Source organism: Danio rerio, chromosome 19, assembly GCF_049306965.1.
Source record: "Danio rerio strain Tuebingen ecotype United States chromosome 19, GRCz12tu, whole genome shotgun sequence".
Lineage (NCBI taxonomy): Eukaryota > Metazoa > Chordata > Actinopteri > Cypriniformes > Danionidae > Danio > Danio rerio.
Window position 1 is genome coordinate 11,865,001 of NC_133194.1, and position 22,500 is coordinate 11,887,500.

General features: G+C 35.9%; 1 protein-coding gene across 3 annotated transcripts in view; it reads right to left on the minus strand.

Moving 5' to 3' along the window:
• The window catches only part of slc9a3.2 (solute carrier family 9 member A3, tandem duplicate 2), an 82,173-nt gene that overhangs the window by 29,579 nt on the left and 30,094 nt on the right, over positions 1-22,500 (minus strand). Inside the window, exons 1-4 of one of the 3 annotated variants that reach the window (XM_073930999.1) lie at positions 21,098-21,164; positions 16,909-17,029; positions 10,456-10,594; positions 3,452-3,688 (exon numbers count right to left, since the gene is read on the minus strand). In XM_073930999.1, the coding sequence (XP_073787100.1) occupies positions 3,452-3,688; positions 10,456-10,462 (244 nt within the window). In that variant the 5' untranslated portion in view covers positions 10,463-10,594; positions 16,909-17,029; positions 21,098-21,164. 3 annotated transcript variants of the gene reach the window in all.

Consider the following 22,500-nt stretch of genomic DNA (forward strand, 5'->3'; position numbering starts at 1 on the left):
TGTGTTGCTTCACATGAAAATAAGTTTTGACTTTCCGCCCAACGTAACAAGGGGACAGAGCCAAGAGCTCCCCCTGTTCTGTGTTCGGCAACAGACAGGCAGACAGAGAGAAGCAACACGAGTGAGAGAACCAGCATTCAGCCGTACATGTACAACTCGAACACAGACTAAGCAGAGAGTACAAAATCATTTGTCTTTTTATAGATTTACAGCCAACTGTGTACTAGTTTAAGGTTTTGAGCTTGTACACCGAAACTAATAAACCACGCACACTGAACTAACTTTGAATTAACTCAGAGCCGCGACACGGAACACCAGACATGCTCATTCGCATGTTATTTAAAATTAAACTATTCAAATGGCGCTCTGTGGCGTGGCAGATATACGAAGTGTCCTGAATTGTGGCTGGGCGCTGCGGACTGCTGCCGTCTGGAAGAAGGGCCGTTGTGTGTACCCTGACAGAAAGCTCGCATTTTCTAACTGCACCTATTAAGATCACAGGGAGCTTCTGTGGCCGCGAGAAAAACGGCTGAAGTTTAAGGTAATGAAAAGTACACATGTTTGCAAACCTACCTAAAGGTACAAACAATAATTCCGATTAGAGCAATCATGTGGTGAGCGTTGATCTTGTGTTGAGCCCAATGAGCCTTGCATCTAAAAATAGAGGAAGGGTGTTCCTTTAGTGACATCGCTTTGACTCACACGCTGAAAATGGGGGATGTAAAACAACAAACTGAGGATATGGTGATGCCTGCCTGTCAATCAATATTGGTGGGCGGGGGGACCGCACTCCTACATCAAGCTGCGGTCGATCTAAAAACCGTTCCAACTGGTCTGCCGTTTTTATTTTGTTAAATTGAAAAAAGGGACTGGGTGTGTTTATATCATCCCAATATGACGGTCTACACACTATACTTACACACATGTCTATCCAAACATATAGATATTTCTTATGTATAAAACAATCCATCTCAGCTGATACTGCAAATCAGGGGTTTCCAACTCTGAAGCCCTGCAGGGTTTAGATGGACATCCGTAATCATACATCAGTAATCGAATGATTTGCCTTAACGTCAACATTTCTTTTAGAGTTTCATGTAATTTTGGGTGTTTCATTTTTTAAATTTGTCTACTTTAACTGCAGTTCTGCACTTTCACTTTCATTCAGGAACATTTCATGCATGTCCCCCATGACAAACAAGATATTGGATGTGAGTATGAACTGCTGGAAGAGGGCTGTTTTAATGGAATTTGCTACTGCATGCCGTATGGGGAAAAAACTTGCATTTTGGATGCAGGTGTCTGTGGTCCTTTTCTGACTCGGTAGAATCAGAGAATAGTGTCAAACCGCCGTGTGTGTATAGACTATCCTATCACATAATGCAGTGAAAATCCTGCATGACGTTAATAGTTTGATTGCAGTGTTTATATGTCTTAAAACTCGTCCATAAACTCGTCCTACTCCAGGTCTCAATTTTATATCTGTTTAGTTTGATTATGACCTTAATCTAATTGTTTTTATGGTGGACTCTTAATCAGGGTATTATCTTAATTGTATTAAATGCAGATTACTGGTGTCGATGTACAGTTGAAGTTAGAATTATTACCCCCCCTTTGATTTTTTTTTCTTTTTTAAATATATTTGCCAAATGATGTAAAGGCAGAGCAAGGAAATTTTCACAGTATGTCTGATAATATTATTTCTTCTGGAGAAAGTCTTATTTATTTTATTTGACTAGAAAAAAAAGCAGTTTTTAAATTTTTTAAAACCATTTTAAGGTCAATATTATTAGCCCCTTTAAGCTTTTTTTTTTTGATATCCTACAGAACAAACCATCGTTCTACAATAACTTGCCTTATTTTACTAACCTGCTTAGTTAACCTAATTAACCTAGTTAAGCTTTTAAATGCCACTTAGAAATGTCCAGAAACTTTCTAGTCAAATATTATTCATCATGGCAAAGAAAAAATTTAACTTAAGTTATTAGAAATGAGTTATTAAAACTGTTATGTTTAGAAATGTGTTGGAACAACTCTGTTCTCTGTTAAACAGAAATTGCAGAAAAAATAAACAGGGGGCTAATAATTCTGACTTCAACTGTAAATGCACTCAATCAGTACCGGTAGGTTTCAAATAAGCCTGAAAGACTCGATTAGTTTGATCAGGTGTGTTTAATTTTATTGTTAAAGCTAAATTGTGCACGTCCCCCATATATATATATATATATATATATATATATATATATATATATATATATATATATATATATATATATATATATATGTCTGTGTGTGTGTGTGTGTGTGCATATGAATTGAATTGGGTAAGCTGAATTGTCCGTAGTGTATGTGTGCAAATTAGTGTGTATGGATGTTTCCCAATGATGAGTTGCAGCTGGAAGGGCATTTGCTGCGTAAAACATATGCTAGATAAGCTGGCGGTTTATTCCACATTCTACTGTCGCAGATTAATAAAGGGACTTTATATATATTAATAAAGGGATGTTTTTGTTTTATAATTTTTTTACTGGATGTGTTTTAGCTATTACTGTAATAGTCTTAGATATAGTTTGTGTCTGAATTTGTATTAACATTTTGTGTAATGTTTCAATGCTTAATAATAATCATTAATAATATCATAATATTATATATATATATATATATATATATATATATATATATATATATAGATAGATAGATAGATAGATAGATAGATAGATAGATAGATAGATAGATAGATAGATAGATAGATAGATAGATCATAATATTAAATATTATTATTAATAATAATAATAATAATAATAATAATAATAAAAAGATCCAGTGGTTCCCAAAACCATTTCTGAGGACTGTCATACTGAACCTTTTGGATGTCTGCATCATCTGAAACACCAATTTCAGATCTTGCAGTCACTTTTGATGAGTTAAATCAGGTGTGATTGGAGGAGACATGCAAAATGTGCAGTTTTGGTGGCCCCCCGGAGCATGTTTGAGAACTACTTTACATTTCATTTTATTAACCAATTACATTTAACTATTTTTAACTTAATTTATTACAGCTTTCAGTAAAAAAATGTTATTAAGCCAGTGGTTATTTTTTTTACAATGTACATACAAGGGAAAATGATTATTATTTTTTTTTAGATATGACTAACAGAGGACATTTTCGCGTCCTGTAATATACTTTTCTTCTGGAGAAAGTTTTATTTCTTTTAGATCTTGCAAAATAACTAGTAAAATATTATGTATTGCCACCATGGCAAAGACAAATATATTATGTTGAAAAAATGTTGAAAAAAAAATAAACGCTCTGTTAAACATCACTTGGGACATAATTAAAATTTCACAGAAGGGATATTCATTTTGCCTTTAAATTTATATAATACTAACATTGTACTGTGGATGTTAAAATAGCTCAGTCAGCTGGTATACTATACGTCCTCCGTCTTACCTAATTTACAGAGCCAGCAGGTCAGAATCCACAGGGCCACCAGGTATGGAGTCTCTACATGATGCCATTTCCAGGTGACGATGGGTAATGTGGTGATAGTGGCAGAATGACTGCTGTTGCCTGAAGAAGCAGAACCTTCAGCTGAAGATCTTGAAGAGTAATTCTGCTTTCCTTCAGCACCATAGAAATCTAACCCCGCAGCAGCCTCATGTAATGCACCGGAGACCACCAAAAATGCTAGAAGAAGAGTAGAAAACGCCATATCAGAACGCTACTTGAATAAACAGTCTCTCTTTGTTGCAGTCAATCTTGAATCGTGGTGTTTCAGGAGGTTCTTCAGACTCAGTCAGACTGAGATTGACTCCTGAATGATGTCCATTTGTTCTCTTTATTGTCCCTCCTCTCAGAAAATGAAGATTGATGTGTGGCTCCTCCCTGGTATCTTTCACAGGTGTGTGTTTATGTGTGTGTGGGACTCACCTGTAGGATCTTTGTTCTCAGAGTGGATGATAACAGAGGTTTATACATATGGCAAAGAGCATTGTGTCTTAAAGAGCAGATTGGCATGAAAGCTTCGACTGTTCTAGTGTTTTAAAATTCACATTCTACATTCTCCATTCGTCTTAATCGTAATCGGATAAGCCAAATCTGAAGGGGTAGTTCACGCAAAAATTAAAAATGACCTTATTTATTCTCCCTCACGTGGCTTCAAACCTTTATGAGATTCTTCTGTTGAACTTAAAGAAGATGTTTTGAAGTATGCTGGCACTAATTGACTTCCATAGTAGGAGATTAAATTACTGTGGAAGTTAATGAGTGCTAGCTTTCAGCATACTTCAAAATATCTACTTCTGTGTTGAGCAGAGGAAACTCGAACACGTAAAGGATAATTTAATGACAAATTTGTAATTATTTTTTTGGGTGAACTACACTCAAAATAATAACCTTTATTGTTTGTTTAACCTACTTATTAAAATTGAGCTGAAACAACACAATTGCTGAGTTTTTTTGGCAGGGGACGACTTAATTATTTGATGTTCAATCCACTTAAATTTGTTAAAGCTAATATGTTATTAATTAATTCCTTCAGACAAATGGATTGTGTGGAACCCAGCATTTTTACAGTGCATCCCTTTAATGACTATTGTGTTTTTTGTGTGTTTGTTTTTGTACAAATAAGTAAGCTTATGGCCATTCCAGCTTATTCTCGTCTGATCCCAGAAGATAAGCAGGGTTAGACTCGGATGGGAGACTGCCTGGGAATAGCAGGCGCTGTATGCATTAGTGGTTCATTTCGCTGATAGGAAGGGAATAAACCCTGAGTAAGTGAGAAATAAGTAAACATCTGTAAAACAAGGTCGATTTACTTCCTAAAACGAGTTCAGGTAATTTGGTAACTAATTAAATTGTGTTTGTTTTTTCTTTAAGCATAAGCATCACTAACTTTTGTTAGACACTTAAAATGAACTCAAAAATGATCTGAAAGTAAGTGCTTTTTACCACAGTTTTAATTCGTTTTTTTTTTTTTGACAAATATCTTGTTTTTTTTTCTTCTTATAACCATAAAGTTAAAAAATATTCTGGGAAAATGCCTTTATGAATAAATACATTTATTCATTACAGATGTTAAAAGAAAGATTGTTTGATTTAATTGAAACTGACTTAGCGTCACAGTGGCGCAGTGATCACCTCATAGCAAGAAGGTCACTGGTTTAAGCCTCGGCTGGGTCAGTTGAAGTTTCTGTGCGGAGTTACTTCTGTGCATGTTCTTCCAGTGTTCGCGTGGGTTTTCTTCCGGTTGTTCCGGTTTCCCCCACAAGTCTAAAGACGTGCTATGGGTGAATTGGGTGAGCTAAATTCTCTGCAGTGTATGTGTGTGCATATGAATGTATGGGTGTTTCCCAGGGATGAGAAACACGGGAAGGCCATCTGCTGTGTAAAACATGTGGTGGATAAGTTGACAGTTCATTCCGCTGTGACGACTCCTGATTAATAAAGGGACTAATCCGAAAAGAAGAAAAGGAATGAATGATTTTTAATCTGTAACCACAAGCCTGCTGTTCTTGTGTGAATCTACCAGAGGCTGTTGTTGACTGATTGACTGAATCACTGAATGACCAACCGACCGATAACCCCACCACCCCCTTCCCTAAACCCAACCGATAGTGTTTAACCTCTTGCCATTCGCGCCTGCTGTTCTCTGTTCACTGTCGACTGACTTACTTAATGACTGACCGACTGACCGATTGACTGACCCACCATCCTCCTTCCTTAAACCCAACCAATAGTGTTTTCAAAAGCACTGATTGACTGATTGATTTTACCACGTTTTTAGATTTGACCATAATCTCACCCCTGTTTTTACCTGCTCTCTAAAACCGTTGTTCGCCAGACTCGAACCCTGTTGCCGTGGTCAACTCCTCTCTGTGTCTTAAGTCCGCTGATGTACGCGGCAAGCTACTGGATAAACTGGTAACAGCGGGAAAGCTGTTAAGCGTGAAAAGGAATGGTGTCATACTGCCCGGTAGCATTCGTTTTAATGACAAAATGCAGCCATATGTACTTCTGGCTACATAAATCATGATCTCCAGAAATGTGTATAGGGCTGGGTTTTCAGAATGAGCCTATGTTGCAAATTTCTCTGGTGAGTGCCATTTGCACCTGCTTTTCTCACATAAATCTATCAGAGGACGCTGTCGACTGACCTACTGACCGACAAACTGATCCCCCACCCACTCCCTTCCCTAAACCCAACTGATAATGTTTTAAAAAGCACTGATTGACCAGCGCCCATCCACCTCTCTAAACCCAACCGACAGAGTTTTCAAAAGCAATCCAAAAAAAGAAAAGCCCTGGCGGCAGTCTGATTTTTACCACGTTTTCAGATTTTACCACATTCTCACCCTGTTATTTACTTGTTTGTTTCAATGTTTTCGGTTTGTTTTTGTCTTTCCAGCTTTCTGGAACCGTTCTTTACTAGACTTGACCCCTGTCATCACGGTCAACTCTGTGCCTCAAATCCTTTGGCGTAATCAGCGAGACAAACTAGTAACAGCAGAAAAAAGCCATCCATAATAAGGTAAGTGGTCATCTGGTACGCACGAAAAGAATGAGCGTCATACCACCCCGTAGTGTTCATTTAAAAAGTAAAATGCAGTCATACGTAGCTCTGGCTACATAATTTGCCATCTCTAGAAATGTATAGGGCTACGTTTTCAGAATGAGCCTACTGTATGTTGCAATTCCTTCATGCTTTCCAAACACAAATCGATTAAGTTAACTTATTAAGTTAATAAATTTAAGTCGATTGAACATAAAAAAATTAAGGTATCCCAAGAAATCTTAATAATTGTGTTGTTTCTACTCATTTTAAATAAGTAGTTTTTGTTTTGAGTGTAATGGGGCATTTTGTATGAACACATTGAACGGATGCACAAGTTCAATTCCATGTGAAAGTAGCTGGTTTGTTTTTTGTTTTTTTTTTTTTTAAGTGAAACACACCCTGCTCCCTCATAACACTGGAAGAGACGTCCATGAGCTCTGTATGGCCTCCAGGACCCCCATCATCTGTGTTTACAGGACTCAAAGAGTCATATAAAAAACTCTTCCTCAATTAGTCTTCTGACCTTTTTATGACGAATTCTGAGCCGAAGCCAGAGATGTTCTTAACATACTGATCTCTTTTAAGAAATATTATTAAAGTAGATTATTGTTTGTTGTCTAAATAGTGTTTTAGTTAAGACTCATATATAGTTAATTACACACTTTACCTTTTTTTTTTTTTTTAAATGACAGACATTTTAATATAGTTATTCCATGTTGTAAAGAAGCAATATTTGGTCTATTATTTGCTTCAGAGTGAACAGATTTGATAGTGCAAAACTAAGTTTCATATTGTTATATTAACCTACATTTTGTGCTACATAAAAATTCTGTTTCTGAAAAAGTCTGTCAAATACTTTGTCTGTGAACAATAGTATTTGAGAATGCAATGAAAATAATGGTCTATCAATATATGAAGCGGTGCAGTAAAATGCAGTATCATCTTTCCGCCTCACAATCAAAGACCAAGAGAAACTGCAACAGCGCAAGTGTTTTTGCTTTGGCATACAGGTAGAAACATTTACAGGATCAATACGGCTGTGTAACACGCTGTTCCATGGTGGTTCAGAGGCTTTAAGGACAAGTGGTGTGCGTTACAGTTCCTTATATTAAAAAAAATATTAATGTAATTACGTTTTTTGCAGTTAAAGCATAAAGCTGTTTTAAAGCATAACAGCGCAATCATTTCTGGCTTGTACTTTTTACATCATTTGCGACGTTCTTTCATTTTGTGATGCCTTTTTCTTGGAAAATGCTTATTTTCATAACAATCGCTGGCACGTGTATGCATAAGACATAAAACAGATTATCTATATTGTTGTTTGCTCTATTTAATATGGAGCTATTGTTTCATGAAATAATTAAGTGGCATTGCATTTTATTTGACAGACTGCCAAGTTTGTATGATACTAAATGGCTGTTTTTTAAACTATTGCGAGGTCACATCTTACAATTGCAACACTGGCTGCGTTTACATGGGCATCAGTAATCAAATTATTTGCCTAAATCTGAGTAAGACAATATTATGAGGAAGGTGTTTACATGAGTTACTTTTTTAAATGTTCCTTTCATGATCCCTTATAACATGTTTTAGCACATAATTTGATTAACGTCATTGTGTCAGCACGCCATCCACCTTTTTTCTGGAATTTTATGTAATTTTGGGTTTTTCATTTTTAAGTTGTTGACTTTAACTGCAGTTTGCACTTTCACTTTCAGGAACATTTCATGCATGCCCCCCGTGACAAGCGAGATATTGGATTGAGCTGCTGGAAGAGTGTTGTTTTAATGGAATTTGATACTGCATGCTGTATGGGGAAATTCGCAGTGTGAGGATAATGAATGAGCCTCCTCCTTTCAGCCTCTTTACTTTCTCTTTTCTTTACTTTAACTCTTTACTTTACACTTTTACTTTAGGGGTTAAGGATACGATGGAAACTCACACCACTGAAGAAATCCATTAGCCTACATATTTCATTTCATTTGTTAAGCACAAAGATTTGTTTTAAAACTGTTTCTAAATTCAGTTCTAACTTCCAGCAAACTAATAAATGAACAATAATAATGAAATGTGGTCAGTAAACTGAGTTATATTCAAACACACGTCCTTTTCTTTTGCACCATATGGTCCAAAAACCGACAGGTGGACAAATCTAAACTTATCTTTATAAAACAAATAAAAATATGCATATAATAGATAATACTGCTAATAATAATAATCAACATTATACAAACGCAAACTGTCATGAATAAACTGAAAAAAGCCCCCCGACATGGAGAAGGCATGGAGACAGTTTTTTATATTTATGTAGAAAATAATAATTTTTTTAACATTTTAATCTTTTAAAAAAAAATTTCATTCGTAAATATATTTGTGTATTGATGTGCATCCTGTGTGTATTAAGCATTTGGACCTGCACATGCGCATAACTAAATCGCTCTGTGCTGGACTTTAGACCAGGTAGACCAAGTTTTATCAGGTCAATGGCGCAGTCTATTTCAGTTCCTCAAAATAGCAACGCGCCAACAATGCACCCTAACACACCTCTTTTTTAGACAGACAAACCGGTGAGTCTACAAAGTGGTGCAAATAGATTTGCTATTCAAACAACGTGGTAGAAAACATGAAGATTAGGGTTGCACTGGTCTAAAAATAGCAACAAATCGCGTCAAACAAGTCTTGCGCCTTATTGCGCCGGGTTTTGATAGGGCCCTACATTTCAAAATTCTGACTTTTTCTGACAGCTGAGGGATTTCCTTTTAAGCCATGTTCACACTACTTTGTCACTGTATGTCATTAATATCTATACTGTTAGAATGTTTGTGGATGTTCCTGGCACTATTGCTGTAATGTTAGACTGTACATGTAGGCAAATCATTCAGAATGTTTTGATATATCTTCTTGGAAGTTTGAAGTGTGCACGTTGCAACATCTTGCTACTGGGATGCAACAGGGTTCAGTTCTTGGACCACTTTTCTATCTACAGCCAAATATTTCCCAAATTATGTTTAACAGAGCAAGATTTTTTTCACAGTATTTCCTATAATATTTTTCCTATAGAATTTTTTCTTCGGAAGAAAGTGCTATTTGTTTTATTTTGGCTCGAAAAAAGCAGTATCTATATTTTAAAACCATGTTAAGGTTAATATTATTAGCCTTCTTAAGCAATTTATTCTTAAATTATCTACAGAATAAACCACTGTTATACAGTGACTTGCCTAATTACACTAACTTTAAATGTCACTTTAAGCTGAATACTGGTATCTTGATAAATATCTAGTAAAACAATATGTACAGTCATCAGGGCAAAAAGAAAAGTAATCAGTTATTAAAAATGAGTTGTTAAAACTAATATGTTTCAAAATCATTCATTCATTCATTTACTTGTCGGCTTAGTTCCTTTATTAATCTGGGATCGCCACAGCGGAATGAACCTCCAACTTATCCAGCAAGTTTTTACGCAGCGGATGCCCTTCCAGCTGCAACCCATCTCTGGGAAACATCCACACACACATGCACACACACACTCATACTCTACGGACAATTTAGCCTACCCAATTCACCTGTACGGCATGTCTTTGGACTGTGGGGGAAACCGGAGCACCCGGAGGAAACCTACGCGAAGGCAAGGAGAACATGCAAACTCCACACAGAAACACCAACTGAGATGAGGTTCAAACCAGTGACCCAGCGACCTTCTTGCTGTGAGGCGACAGCACTACCTACTGCGCCACTGCCTCGCCCCTGTTTCGAAATGTGTTGAAACAAAATCTGCTCTTCGTTAAACAGAAATTGTGAAAATAATGTACAGGGGGGGCTAATTAAAATTCTGACTAATCTATCTCTAGGATCTGTCATCCATAAACATGGCTTTTCATGTTATAACATTCCAACTTCATACCTCTCATTGCAGCTTGATCTGACGATGGTTTGTAAAACAATACTTCTTGCTGGCTGAGTGACCATCATCTTCAACTGCTTGTGATTTCAGCCAACCCAAAACCTCTCCCATCTACTTGGTGCATCAGCCATTACTCCATCTAGAACAGATGGGAACAGTGGAGTTAGGATTGATGAGTTAAACTTCACAGATCACATTTCCAAAACTGCCCAGTCCTTTAGAATTACTTCATACAATATAAGAAAAAGCAGGCCTTTCCTAAAAATGCTGACAATAAGAAATCATTCTAATTTCAGTGGAAAAGGGCCTAAAAGAAGTGCAATTTGTATTGTGCTGTTAAAGGACATTGTTATTGCAATTACATGAGCGGTTAGTGCAGGGTTACAAATAAAGTCTCTTTAAGGCAAGTCATTTCACTCTGCGGCCATCTTTGATGTTAGGTATGACCAATAAAATTAAAAAACAACAACTGTATCTCTAGCTTCATTTCTAAATGTTTGAATCACACAAAATCTGCAGACACTTGTAAAAACACACATTTGGCCAGAGTCCCTCCCCCAGAGAATCGTCAGTCTACAGCGATCGATGATTGGCTCATGTACTAGAAGGCGGGGCTTTATTCACCATATTGACCATTACACTTTTCTTTATTCAAAACTATACAAGTGACACATCTTGTGTACTCTATAGTGTCAGTTTTTCTATTATTTCCACCTTGTGGTTGATTTATCTTCCATTGCTGACTAATCCAACTCTTAATTACATAATTTCAGGCTTTTCGTCATACTCTAAACAGTGTTGGGTTGTATAACCCAATGCTTGGTTGAATATGGACATTTTAAATTAAACTAGATTTAAATAGAATTTTAACCAAATGTTTAATTTTTAATTTAGTCCATATTTTCCCGATAAAAAAAGACTTTAAAGACTTTAAAAAAAGTTGTCTCTCTCATGAGCAATTTGCTTTAAGGGTTATTTTTATTTTAGGTTAAAACGACCCAGTCTTTTCAAGAGTTCACACTTAGATAATGCTCTACTATGATAGCAGGTTTGGCATGCGTTCCCGGTTCTGAAAACCGAAGACAGGGAATGAAGTTTAGGCAGGATATTTATAGTAGTTTTGGAATGATCCGATAGGCTATAGCTAATGATAAGCGATAAGGATCAGCTGTGGTCGATCACATCAAGTGCTCCTCTCGAAATTGGTTTGTGAAATTTCACTTAGTGTATAAGAATCATGAATAATTTATTCTGAACACTTGATGAATGTTTGAGTGATTATTAGCACATCCTTATTAGCACTATAAAATTAAACAAAACGTACAATGATAGCTGCGTTTACATGGACCAAACTAATCTGTTTCTAACTAACTAACTAAAATATGATCTAATATGGATAAATCCAAAATTGGGTCAATCATTGGGTCAGTCCCTGATTTATCAGGGGTCGCCACAGTGGAAAGAACCGCCAATTACTCTTGCATATATTTTATGCAGCAGATGCCCTTCAAGCCACAACCCAGCACTGGGAAAAACCCATACACTGTCTCATTTGCACACACTACAGCCAATGTTGTTTACCCTATACCGCATGTCTTTGGACTGTGGAGGAAACCAGAAATGCCAACTGGCCCAGCCGGGACTCAACCCAGCGACCTTCTTGAAGCGTTGTAACAGAGCTAACCAATTAAATTTGATTGACTCCACATTAAATTACAACAACCCAAACATTTTTAGAGTGGAGTAAAAAAAAATGCTGTCAAAACCAAACATTGGGTCAAATATGGACAATCCCAACATTGGGTTAATTTTTCCAAATAAATGTACATTACTCTTTCTAACCTAACATTTGGCTCAGTCTACATTTAACCCAGTGTTGGATTATGAGCACACTACATTTTTTTTGAGTGTAGCCCAATCTGAATAAAATCACATGTAACACCATCGGTCAGAATGAATTGGGCAAATTCGATTGAAGTTCCTTTTGATCTGTAAATATGGACACAACCAACATTGGGTAATTTGGTTAATTAAACCCAACATTGTTTGTTTATATTTAACCTAACAGTCAGTTACAGCAACCCACCATTTTTTAGGTTTCACACATGTGCAATGACAAACACTGCAATAAAGTTTGACACGTGGAACAAGCTGTTGTTGATGGATATAATAAAGCAGCTTCAAACTGACTGTTCAAACTACTTTTAACACCTGTGAGGTGGTGCACGAATGTTAATTCAGACTTTCATTTACAGATGCCTTTTGTTTGTGGGACAGGACATTTTTACAAATTTAATCATGTGTAGCACAAAGCTCACTGTAAAAATGTAGGGTTCCAGACAATTCCTTCATGTCGTCCCAACACAAATTGATTAAGTGGTTGATTGATTGTAAGTGGATTGAACATAAAACAATTAAGTTGTCAAGTAAGTTGTAAATAAATACATATTAAGGCTAATTTGCTTGTTGAAACAGACATAAAACTCTATATCCACTCAGTGTGCACATGAAGATTAAATCCTCCACAAAACCCTCATATCTTATTTAATGTTGATCTAAACACAGTTTTTGGGTTCATCAGTCAGATTTACTTAATTTTGGATTGTAATGAAGTAATTGTGACTTTTTATCTGACAATTCTACTTTTCATCTCTCACAATTTAGATTTTTTTCTAATTATCTACATAAAATAACAAAAGCTAATTGTGTAATTGTAAGTTTTCTCTAACAATTAAGAGTATATCCCTTCATTCTCATTAATTTATTTATAGTGAGAAGTCTGAATTGGTAAAAAATCTGAATTGTGGGATTCAGTGCATCTAGAAAGTATTCATAGCGCTTCACTTTTTCTACATTTTTTTTTTTTTTTTGTTACAGCTTTATTCCAAAATGAATTAAATTCATTTATTTCTTCAGAGGTTTACACACAATACCATTTAATGACAATGTGAAAAAAGAATTTTTGAAATTGTTGCAAATTTGAAAAAATAAAAAAGCTGAAAAATCAAATGTACATCAGTATTCACAGCCTTTGCCGTGAAGTTCTAAATTGAGCTCAGGTACATTCTGTTTCCACTGATCATTCTTGAGATGTTCCACCAGCTTAATTTGAGTTCACCTGTTGTAAATTCAGTTTATTGGACATGATTTGACAAGGCATACACCTGTCTATATAAGGTCCCAGGGTTTTCAGTGCATGTCAAAGCAGAAACCAAGCATCAAGACAAAGGAATTGTCTGTAGACCTCTGAAACAAGATTGCCCCGAGGCACAAGGGAAGGTTACAGAAAAATTTCTGCTGCTCCGAAAGTTGTAATGAGCACAGTGGCCTCTATTATCCGTAAGTGGAAGATGCTTGGAACCACCAGGACTCTTTATAGAGCTGGCTGGCCATCTAAGCTGAGAGATCGGGGGAGAAGGGTCTTAGTCGGGAAGGTGATCAGTAACCTGATGGTCACTCTGTTTGAGCTCCAGCGTTCTTTTGTGTAGAGAAGAGAACCTTACAGAAGGACAACCATCTGTGCAGCAATCCACCAATCAGGCCTGTATGGTAGAGTGGCCAGACAGAAGCCACTCCATAACTGGAATTTGCCATGAGGCATCTGAAGGACACTCAGACCATAACATACAAAATTCCCTGATCTGATGAGACTAAAATTGAACGCTATGGAGTGTATGCCAGGCGTTAAGTTTGGAGAAAACCATGCACCACTCATCACCAGACTAATACCTTCTCTACAGTATAGCATGGTGGTGGTAGCATCATGCTGTGATGATGTATTTCAGCAGCAGGAACCAGAAGACTAGTCAGGATAGAGGGAAAGATGAACACAGCAATGTACAGAGACATCCTGAATGAAAACCTCTTGACCTCAGACTGGGGTGACGGTTTATCTTCAAGCAGGACAATGATCCAAAGCACAACACTAAAATATCAATGGAGTGGCTTCACAACAACTCAGTGAATGTCCTTGAGTGGCCCAGCCAGAGCCCAGACCTAAATCCTATTGAACATCTCTGGAGAGATCTGAAAATAGCTGTAAAACATTGCTTCCCATGCAACAAAGGGTTTGAATACTTATGTACATGTGATTTTTTTTTATAGCTTTTTTATTTTTAATAAATTTGTAACAATTTCAGCAAATCTTTGTTTACATTGTTATTTTGGCGTATTGAGTGTAGAATTTTGAGGAAATAAATGAATTTAATTCATTTTGGAGTAAGGCTGTAACATAAAAAAAATGTGGAAAAAGTGAAGCGCTATGAATACTTTCCAGATGCACTGTAATTGTGTTGTCTTTGTAGTGTGATCAAGCATCCATGTAGGGTAAAACCGAAAAAGCCTGGTCATGCCCAAAAAGCACAATATATTTTTTAGCACAAAGAGAATTCTTGGACTTTTCACATACTCCAATATTGTACTTCCTCATTCTCTTTTCTAACTTCTTGCAATTTTTTTCATACAACAATAAAACAATGTGCAGAAGAGTTCATTCCATCTATCTCTTTTAGACATGTTTACGTCCAGTACCTGCAAACTTCTATGCTTCCAGAGCATACAGTGTGTCATTCACCCCACGTTTGAAGGTGAAGACTTACAGTATACTCTACAGTTATGACTTTACAGGCCTCATGAAACTGGTCATGTCTCAAGAACGAGGGCTTGTCCATTAACAAGCCTCCTGAGTGGCTCGCTAATATTTACTGTTAGCAGCGAAGGCCTTCAGGAAGCGGGAAAGTGCTTTTAACAGCTAATTAAGAGGAAGGTCAGAACACCATGAACCTGCACTGACCTGTATTTACACAAGAACACTCCCTTTATGTGCGCTTTACTTTTCAGTCAATCAGTGGTGCAATCAAACATTGATGTCAGGCTATAAACACTGATGCGAGTCAACTAAATGCTGCACTTCTTGTTTTAGGACTTGACGTGGGAAAAAACTTGAAAGTCAGAAATCACTGAGATTTGAAATCGTTCACAGAAATTTCCCTCAGTGTATGTTCTTAGAAAACTACATCAGCGCACAAATCCTGCCTTTAAAAAGCAAATGTGTGCATTTACTGTGATTAAGAGGGGAAGACATTTGATATTGTTCATTCATTCATTCATTCTTTTTCATTTCAGCTTAGTACCTTTATTAATCCGGGGTTGCCACAATTAAATGAACCTGCCAACTTATCCGGCACATGTTTTACGCACTGGATGCCCTTCCAGCCGCAACCCATCACTGGGAAACACCCATACACACTCATTCACACACATACACTGTGGACAATTTAACCTACCCAATTCACCTATACCGCATGTCGTTGGACTTGTTGGGGAAACCGGAGCACCCGAAGGAAACCCATGCGGACACGGGGAGAACATGCAAACTCCACACAGAAACAACAACTGAACCAGCCAAGGCTCGAACCTTCTGGCTGTGAGGCGAACATGCTATCCACTGCGCCACCGCGTCGCCACATTTGATATTTGTAAAGAATTTGATATCTAGATGTAGGTTACTGTATTTGTTAGTATGGGCTTGAGTAACATATTAATACTTCATTTATTTAATAAAATTTTGTAACATTTCTTCAAAATGGCAAAAAAATAAATAAAAATCTCTCTGATCTTCGATGACGGTTGAGTTTGCAGCTGGATATTATTGGAAAATCGCTTACAGGAACAGTGACCAACTCCGCTAGAGCGTGCCTGAAGCGCATATGCAAGTTGTCCTGTATGGAGAACCTCGCTAGATTCTCCAGTATGGCCGTGCTTCTGCTATAAAACACTCATAGTTCATTAATTTGGACAACTTTGCGGATATATTAGTTCACACAAAAATACACAAAGAAAGACGTTCACTTCACGCATAGTTTGTGAATAAACAGACTTGCGTATATACTTGCAGACATGAGCATGAGGCTGTTTTTGCACAGAGTTTGAGGTAATCAATCAGCGAACAGGAGAAAGTGCATTACTTTGGTCAGTTTAATATAGCATTTAAATAATGAAATTTAAAAAATACGGTATAAAATTGAGAGTTGATTTTAAACTCGCAGCCCACCTGCAGGATCAATGAGGCCCACTAAAGGGCCGCGGCCCACCGGTTGAGAATCCTTGATTTAGAGCAATTTTTCTTCAGAAAACGACTATTAGTCAAGGCTGCATTTCCCAAAACCATGGTTAGCCAACTAAGGTCACAAGTTGCACTGTTAAAAAACATAGTTAAGCCATTTCCCGAATCCATCGTTCCAATTAACATTTGCAAAGAATCACAAACTTGTGTGGTTGCAACAGCATCTCTCATTCATGGCTGTGTTCTATTATGAATTATCTTAGATTAACAAATGCTTTTATTTTTTGTGATTAAAAATTTAAGTTTTAAAAAGTATTTCATTACTCTTTTGAAGTTAAAATGTTGGTATCGTGTTGTATAAAAATGTATAGAAATGTCTGAAAACTTACCATATCTAGACTTCAGTTCTAGAATTGAAAGCATAAAAATGAATATACTTCAAAGACTGTTATATCTTTTCCAGTCACTTCCTACGGAAGTCCCAGTCAGACAGTTTCAGGACAGGCATTTCTAGATTTATTTGGAGAGCAGAAAAGCCAAGAATTAGGTATAAGACTTTGCAATTAGATAAAAGAAAAGGAGGAATGTCCATCCCTAATTTCAAAGATTATTATTATGGCACACAATTAGGACTATCGGTGTGCTGGTGCAATCTTGAAGTAGAGACAAGATGGAAGGAAGTAGAGAGCAAAATTCAGGAAATACCAATTCAAGCATTATTGGGTAAAAAAAAATAATAATTTCCAGATGAAGAACCAGTATCTTAACCCACTAACACAGTTTACTTTAAAAACTTGGTTTATAGTGGTAAAGGAACTTCACTTGGAAAAACAAATTAAAATTGAAAATTGAATTGGGTGGGGCATGACCCAGATTTTAAATCTGAAACTATGAATAAGAGATTTAAACAATGGGATTTAAACAATTTAGGAAACGCTTCATTTTGTACAATTATAAAAGATGGCAGAATGGGTGCTTCCAAAATTTAAAAGATAAGTTTGGTCTTCTAAACCAGTGGTTCTCAAAGTGGGGGTCGGGACCCCTTGAGGGGTCGCGGAACAATGAAGGGGGGTCGCCTGGTGATTTCCAAAAATCTACTTATTATTATTATTAGGCCATAAGAATTACCATATTTTATCCATAACCAACTGAAGAGAAACAAACAGTCGTTTATAGTTACTATAGTAGCTTATTTACTTGTTCTATTGGATTATGACCCCTGGGGTAAATACATTATATTAAAGACAGCAATAGCTTCAGATGCAGCAGATTGATTTTATAACACCAGGTTAAACTTTCTGGCCCATTTACAGCACTGACATACATAAAAAAAATATTAAACGAAGAATAGACTTTGGTCTATTGGAGTGTGTGTGTTCGCCATTGCATGCAAGTTTTCTGTATTTATAACCACCTCAGAGGATATTGGGGGTCGCGAGTCACTGGCATTGTTATTTTAGGGGTCGCGTGCTGAAAAGTTTGGGAACCCCTGTTCTAAACCAAGATCTATTTAGATATTTGCAGGACTATTATATAAAAGAAATATTGGATGAGGACTGGAACAACCAGCTTGTTCAGATTTTCATTCAGACAAGAAAAGTATGACTAAAACAATTTCTGAATTATATAGAGCAATAAATAATTCTAGAGGACTCTCAACAGACTACATAAGATTAAAATGTATGTATATATGCATATTTATGTATATGTATTATTATATTTTATTTGTTTGTTTGTTTTGTTCCCACTGGTTATATGTTCCTAAAAAATCTATAAGAAGTTAATAAAAATAAATAAATAAATAAATAAATAAAGAGAGAAATGTCTGAAAACATGACAAACTAGATTTTTGTTATGTTATGCAAAAAAAAAGTAGTCCAGATAAACTAAGAATATACCATTTTAGAGAAAGAAATAAAATAAAACTTCAAACTTCTTCTCTGATGGATAAATCTTATTAGACAATTAAAATTGGCATATTGAAATCCCTGAATTTATGTGAAGTTAGCTAAAGATATGATCTCATTGACCTCTCTGACTAAGAGTGCTTTAGTGAAGATAAGGAACTGTTTTAATAGTTTCAGCTTACAGGTGAAATTGCACACAAGCCTGTGACGTGACAGGGAGAATCAGACCAGTGAAGTTTACCAAATAAAGCGTGTTTTGAAAATAGAGTTATAATAGACTGTGTGTACATTCACACTAATGTAGTTAATTTGTTGCGTGAAAGCTGACGTCGCTCCTCTTTTAGGAATTAATGTTTGACTATGGAAATCTTAAAAATCAAAGATAAATGTAATCAGTACTGAATAAATAACTTACAGTGCTCACTCAGCATTATTGAGTTCACCCCATTTAGATCCATTTCTCAGTGAATATAGGCAATGTATTTTGGTGCATTTTAACAGATTTATTAAACAGATATATTTATTTAAATAATATTTTAGTTTCCAGACATATTTAGAAATAGAAAGCTAATACCATTAAATAAAACTACAACCAACAAAATTTCAACGAAAATCTTGATTTTTCCTCTTTTTTAAATTTGTATTTAGTATGTTTCTATAACATGAATTTGGGTTTGCTAGTTTTTGGACAGTTATTGTAAGTTATTTTGTTAGATTAGCTCCAGATTTGGCTTTAGTACTGACTAATCTAATGTATATGCACAAACATAATGTTTGTGAGGGGTGTACTTCTATATGCTACACTGTATGTCTATTAACTTCAATTTACTGGGATGATTTCATAAACATAAAGAATATAAAATGTACAGGGTTCATACGGCCATGGACAACCTGGAAAAGTCGTGGAATTTTGACATGGCATTTTCCAGACCTGGAAAAGTAAAAAAAATAACAAATAAAAAAAATTAAATAAAAAAAAAAGAAAAAACACTGTCTTGAAAAAGTCATAGAAATTAGTTTAACAAATGTCAGTAAACTAGGGCTGCACGACATTGGAAAAATCTGACGTTTTGTATTTCTGTGATATATATTGTGATGAGAATACAATTCCACAAGATGATTTAACAGGTTTATTTGGATTGATTGGGGGGATTCTGTAGAGGAGTGACTCTTCAATAATATATAGCAAATAAATTACAAGCATAGATAAATAAAATTTAGCAAAGACAAAAGTGAATTATTGTTTTCAGGTATTCACTATTCAGGTGCAGATATTGAATAATCAACACTGCATAGTCTTCATTGTATATTAGTCAATCTTTATTAAAGTTACAAAAACTGTCATGTGGCCGGATGTTTTAAAATGTGAAATAATAAAATGTTTACACAGTCACAGGCCTTAAATGGACAGTTTACTCAAAGATTATACTCACTATTTACTCACACTTCACTTGTTTCAATACTATAAGATTTATCCAATTGTATTCTTTTTGTGTTTATTTCAAAAAATAAATAAATAAAACTCATAAATGTTTGAAACAAGTGAAGGGTGTAATGAAAATGGCAAGTATCTCTTTAAAAATGCATTCAGATGATAAACTTTTACTCCATTATGATTAAACTCTGTATTAAACTATAATCTAAACATTGCATATCCTGCGATGTGTCTATTGTTGATGCACACATTGCAATCTCGATGCTGAAATTCCATATTGTGCAGCCCTAACTTGAATAAAGGTTAGTTGTCTTTACTTCTTTTCTGTCCTTGGCTAAAAACTTGCTTTTACATTGTTAGCACTACGTAAGCATTATCAAAATCAATTTTACATAGATATAAAAACTCATTTATACATAATAGATTGTGTTTCTGTGATTTGCTGTAATAAATTTAAACATCATCTTTTTCTTATTATTTATCATGTATTTGTAGACATTATGTCATAAAAGTTCTGGAAAAGTCTTTAAAAAGTCATGTTATTTTACTAGTAAAAAGATGTATGAACCCTGAATGTAGGAAAAATGTTTTAAATCATTTCTGTGCAAACAAAACGGCAAGAAAAATCTGCGACATAATGTTTCATTGATGTTCGGCGTAACATATTTATGTAAACATTATATACTGTGTCATATACTGTGGATATTTAAAATGACAATTATTTAGTATTTAGAGGCTGCGCAGAGATATAGAAAGCGAATATTTCAGTCTTCAGTGTCACACAAACCTTCTAATGCAGGGATAGGCAAATTTGGTCCTGGACGGCCGGGGTCCGGCAGAGTTTTGCTCCAACACTAATCAAAACACACCTGAACATGCTATTCTGTGTCTTCAAGATCACAGAAAGCTACAGAGAGGTGTGTTTGATTAGGGTTGGAGATAAACTCTCCAGGACACCGACCCTCTCCAGGACACCGACCCAACAATATTTGCCTCAATCTCTGATCTAATTATTTTTATCAATGCTAAAACAATCGTGCTGCTTTTTTATTTTCTTTTTTAAAAAGTGTAATACCTTTTTTTTTACAGAATTCCTAACTGAGTAGAAAGTTTAAAAGAGCAGCACAGTCCCACACTCAGTTCTGTTGATCAGATTATCAGCAGTGCAACATAAACACTTCACTTTCACACTCTCGGTGGCTGTTCATGTTGACACTTGCCTGACTTCACATCAGCAAACATACCTGTTGTCTTGTCCAGTCTCTCTGCCATCTTCCAGCCGAATGGCTCTACTTCCCACCTGCTAAAAAAAAACAGACTTTCATTATTTTCCTGTGTTAGGTTGTCCTCCTATCTCTTAGTTTGTTGCTTACCAGTTTCATTTCACTTCTGTATTCAAATTGACTTAGTTTTGATGATAAATATTATCATATTATATCCTATTACACTGATAAAGGTTTGTACAGATGATTGCACAGACATTCATTTATACTTAAGGTTTATGCACTTCATATGTTACCTTTTTCCCCTGTTTATTTGAATTGCATTATGTGACATAAGTCTTTCTTCTAACCACTTTCAACCTTGAAAAAACATTTTTAAAAGTGATATATTGCCTGGGTTGGTGTTGTATATTAAATTTGTTATAGTGCGGATGGAAATAAAGATGAAGTTACATACGAAATTAAATAAGAAAAAAATGTAATCATAGAAAAAATGTATTATAGACAGAAAGGCCAAAAATAACAGCACCTGCCTAGTGTGTTGTTGGTCTTCCACATGTTGACAAAATATCACTGACCCGCACACACAAGGCATGGGCTGTTTTTGAAATCATACCTTATTATAAAGTGTTTCCCAACTCAAAGTCAAGATCACCTATATTGCTCGAAATCTTTTACAATGTAGGAGTTTTAGATAGACGAAGAAAGGAACACAAAAAGCCAGTATTTCAGTTTATATTTGATAGATCAGATTTTTGTAGTTAGTTCTATTAAAACAAATTCAGTTTGGTTTACTATAAATGTCACTACTGAAAGACAATCCAGTAGACAATCCAAAGCCCCAACATGCCGTCACTCACCCTAGCACCCTAATTTAGCTGATCTCTGGGTCTGGCAAAGGCACTTTTAGTTTACTTTAGCTTAGCATAAATGATTGAAATGGATTAGACCATTAGCATTTCGCTCAAAGAGTTACAACCCCCATAGCTAACTTCCTCTGGCCCAGATCTGGCCCACACCATCCCCATTTGCTTGACTCACATACCGCAATGAATTACGGTACATGACTGGACCAAGTCTGGCTTCCATACAAGAGGCAAACATGGACCATATCTGGGCCAAGTCTCAGCCAAGTTAATAACCCATAACCGGGCCTGAACTGGGCCAAATATGTTGATGTATCATGACTGCAATGTTTTTTTTTATATACCCAAGAAGCATTTCGCTTTATGGCTGTGCTTTTTCTTGAAGCGACCTGATGGATAGAACTGTTTCTTTACTCAAAAATAATTTAAATGTATTTTAAAAGTGGGTCAAAATAGACCAAACTCACGTGGCCCACAAATACATTTTTAACATCTGGGCCAAATACTACATTTGATATCAGGCCCAAGTCTTGAGTGTCGCCTGTAAGAC